The sequence below is a fragment of the Scyliorhinus canicula genome, chromosome 17 (genome assembly GCF_902713615.1).
Source record: "Scyliorhinus canicula chromosome 17, sScyCan1.1, whole genome shotgun sequence".
NCBI classification, from domain to species: domain Eukaryota; kingdom Metazoa; phylum Chordata; class Chondrichthyes; order Carcharhiniformes; family Scyliorhinidae; genus Scyliorhinus; species Scyliorhinus canicula.
Genome location: NC_052162.1, coordinates 131,509,467 through 131,513,464, shown reverse-complemented (window position 1 = coordinate 131,513,464; position 3,998 = coordinate 131,509,467). Strand labels below are relative to the sequence as shown.

The following is a 3,998-nucleotide window of genomic DNA, read 5'->3' as shown; positions in this document are numbered from 1 at the left end:
ATGAGCTCGGCAAGTTTTGGACTGCATACGGGACTGAGGCAGGCACTGGCAATTGAACCCCTGGCGAATGACTTCTCCTCACTGTGAATGTATTAGCGTCTCAACAGATACTTTTTGAGATATGTTTTGCTTTTAAATTTCTTCTCACAGTCAGAACATTTGAACGGTCTCTGATTGGTGTGTGAACATACCGGTGCGCCAGCAGACTGGATGACTGAATCCCTTCCGACAGGTGGAGCAGTTGGACGGCTTCTCCCGTGTGACTGCATCGGGGCATTTCCAGTTCGGAAGGGAAATTGAATCCCTTCCAACAATCCCCACATTTCCATGGTTTCTCCATGGTGCTGGTGCCCTAGTATCTCTCAGGTTGGATGATCAGTTGAAGCCTCGTCCACACATCGAACACGTGTTAAAGCTCTTTCCACAATCAGTTCACTGGAACACTCTCACTCGGGTGTGTGTCTTGGGCTTTTTCAGTCACACTGATGTTTCTTTTAAATTTTAGAGTACCTAATTCATTTCTTCCAATTAAGGGGCAATTTAGCGTGGCCAATTCACCTACCCTGCACATCTTTGGGTTGTGGGGGCGAAACCCACGCAAACACGGGGAGAATGTGCAAACTCCACACAGACAGTGACCCAGAGCCGGGATCGAACCTGGGACCTCAGCGCCGTGAGACTGCAGGTCTAACCCACGGCACCACCATGTTGCCCTGTCACACTGATGTTTGAAATCTTTTCCCACAGACAGAACAAACATTTTGATATTCAGTTTCTGATGAACTGAGTGACTCTGTCAGATCTTGACGTTGGTTTGCATTTTCTGTCAGTCAATCCTCCACTTCAGAATGGGGGGGGGTTTGGGGCCTCCACCCGCCTGAGTCCAGCTTCATACCCCCCATTGCGCATGCTCCAGCTCACAATGGCTGGGGAGTGATTGACGGCACGTCACGACCAATAGGAAGAGGGTGATCCGGATTTAACTCGGCAATCGGACGCCATCTTGGGAAAGGGAGACGAATCCTTTGTACAGGGAGCGGAGCGCTGGAACGGCCATCTTGGTATGGGAAGTGGGAGTGGGCGGGAGTTCCCTCCCGGTGACAGCATCCGGGTCACCCGGCGGCCGCCGCCATTTTGTGGTGGTGATTTTCTATATGGGTCTTTAGTGAAGGACAATGAGCTGGAGCTGAGTTTGCAAAGTGTCCAGAGGGAGGCCTGAAATCAGACTGACAGCCAGATATCTGTAAGAAACACAAAGTTCACATTTGTTTTTCAAATTAAGTCACAATGCTGCAAACTATCAGTTCTGAAGAAGAATCAGATTGCATTGGAAATGTTAACTCTCTTTCTCTCTCTTCACAGAAGCTGCCAAACCTGCTGAGGAAAACAGAAACTTTCTGTTTTCACTTCACATTTCCAGCTTCTGCAGGGTTTTACTCAAATTATTATTATAGTTTGGAAATTCTGTTACATGATCAGTTAAGAGTGAAACAATTGTCACCATTTAAATGTCCAAATCAGTGATATTTATTTGTTTTACAACACCAGGTTAAAGTCCAACATGTTTGTTTCAAACACGAGCTTTTGGAGCACTGCTCCTTCCTCAGGTGCAGTGCTGCGAAAGCTAGTGTTTGAAACAAACATGTTGGACTTTAACCTGGTGTTGTAAGACTTCTTACTGCACACACCCCAGTCCACCGCCATCATCTCCACATCATTTATTTGTTTAACTGAGACTGGGCTGTTCAGGGCAATGTCAGAAATCACTTTATTAAAAATATAGTGAAATCTGGAATTCTGATCAGATTCGGTCAATAGAAACTGTAAAAACTGAGATTGATTGAAGTTTGTGAGACGAGACTATTAATGGTTATAGAATCCAGGGAGATGGATGAATTTAACAAAAAGATCAGACATCTGCAAACTGGAGCTTAATGTCTCAGGTTGAACTGATTCTGGTTTTATTTTGAAGGTGGTGTCAGTTTCCTGTCTTGTCGATTACAAACCTGAGTGAGAGAGTTCCAGTGAATTGACTGTGGAAGGAGCTTTAACCAGTTGCAAAGCCTGAGAAAACATCACAACATTCACAGCGAGGAGAGACCCTACCCGTGTTCGGAACCTGGAGAAACACGAGGAGACGCTAAACATGGAGAAACCGTGGAAATGTGGGGACTGTGGGAAGCGATTCAGAGCCCCATCTCAGCTGGAGATTCATCGACGCATTCACACTGTGGTAAGGCCATTCCCCTGCTCTCAGTGTGGGAAAGGATTTACTCAGTTATCCAACCTGCAGTCACACCAGCGAGTTCACACTGGGGAGAGGCCGTTCACCTGCTCTCAGTGTGGGAAAGGATTTAGTCAAGTATCCAACCTGCAGTCACACCAGCGAGTTCACACAGGGGAGAGGCCATTCACCTGCTCTCAGTGTGGGAAGGGATTCACTCAAGCATCCAACCTGCAGAAACATCAGCGAGTTCACACTGGGGAGAGGCCATTCACCTGCTCTCAATGTGGGAAAGGATTTACTCAAGCATCCAACTTGCAGTCACACCAGCGAGTTCACACTGGGGAGAGGCCATTCACCTGCTCTCAGTGTGGGAAAGGATTTACTGAAGTATCCAACCTGCGGAAACACCAGCGAGTTCACACTGAGGAGACATTGTTCACCTGCTCTCAGTGTGGGAAGGGATTCAGTCAGTTATCCCACCTGCGGAAACATCAGCGGATTCACACAGGGGAGAAGCCATTCACCTGCCCTCGGTGTGGGAAAGGATTTACTCAAGTAACCAACCTGCAGAATCACCAGCGAATTCACACAGGGGAGAGACCATTCGTCTGCTCCCAGTGTGGGAAAGGATTTACTCAAGCATCCAACCTGCGGAGACACCAGCGAGTTCACACCGGGGAGAGGCCATTCACCTGCCCTCGGTGTGGGAAAGGATTTACTCAAGTATCCAACCTGCAGATACACCAGCGAATTCACACTGGGGAGACGCCGTCCACCTCTCAATGTGAGACAGGATTGCCTGTTTCACCACACCTGCTGTGACACCAACAATTTCACAATCGATTACAGGGGTTGGATTCTGCTGTTATTATTTCTGCTCTACATCCAGGACTGCATTTTGTTCATTCTGACAGGTGGTCAGTGGGGATGGTCGGAGGGTTTCTTTCTGCTGGACTGGCCGGTCTCACCACTTTGCCTCCAGTGGGCTGATGCGCTTTGTGATTTGTTGCGAATACCTGGCTTCAAATTGCACAAGGGTCACAGAGTGAAAGGATGTTTGGAAGTTTGATGTATTTCATTTTCATTTCTGTTTGGTCCTCCTCGTCCTCGCCGTCATGAAAGCCCGGCCTTATCAACAGTACCCCTCGCCTGAGGTGTGACCCTCCGATTAAACCAACCCCAGTCAGCTTGCTCGCTCTCTCTCGTTTCCTCTCTGAAAGGGGAAAGCAGCCTGTGGTCCTCTGGGTGTTTTGTGACTTTTATTTCACATTTATACAACAAATCTAGATTCTATTAAGGAACTAAATTCCAACAGGAAAAGTGATACAACCGTGGCAAACAAGAAAAGTTAAATATTCCATTAGATGGAATACGAGATGGAATAAAATGTGGAAAAGTGTGAGGTTACGCATTTTGGAAGGAGGAATGGAGGCATAGACTATTTTCTAAATGGGGAAATGTTTAGGAAATCAGAAGCACACAGGGAGGGACTTGGGAGTCCTTGTTCAAAATTCTCTTACGGTTAACGTGCAGGTTGAGTCGACAGTCAGGAAGGCAAATGGAGGCCGCCCGGTGGCGCAGTGGTTAGCACTGCAGTCTTAGGGCACCGAGGTCCCAGCTTCGATCCCGGCTCTGGATCTCTGTCCGTGTGGAGTTTGCATGTTCTCCCCCTGTTTGCCCCCACAACACAAAGATGTGCAAGATAGGTGGATTGGCCACGCTAAATTGCCCCTTAATTGGAAAAAATGAATTGGGTACTCCTAAATTTAAA

At 47.5% G+C, this 3,998-nt stretch overlaps 1 protein-coding gene across 1 annotated transcript; it reads left to right on the top strand.

Annotated features, from left to right (window-relative positions):
- Positions 1-1,115: 1,115 nt before the first annotated feature.
- Positions 1,116-3,721, top strand: LOC119951988 (gastrula zinc finger protein XlCGF7.1-like). Its single transcript, XM_038775435.1, has 2 exons — positions 1,116-1,243; positions 1,973-3,721. Exon 2 carries the CDS (start codon positions 2,147-2,149, stop codon positions 3,047-3,049), a length of 903 nt encoding a protein of 300 aa, XP_038631363.1. The 5' UTR covers positions 1,116-1,243; positions 1,973-2,146; the 3' UTR covers positions 3,050-3,721.
- Positions 3,722-3,998: the final 277 nt, after the last annotated feature.

What these genes read in the sequence shown, in the direction of transcription:
- LOC119951988 (XM_038775435.1), top strand. Translation starts at nt 2,147, where the DNA reads ATGGAGAAACCGTGGAAATGTGGGGACTGTGGGAAGCGATTCAGAGCC.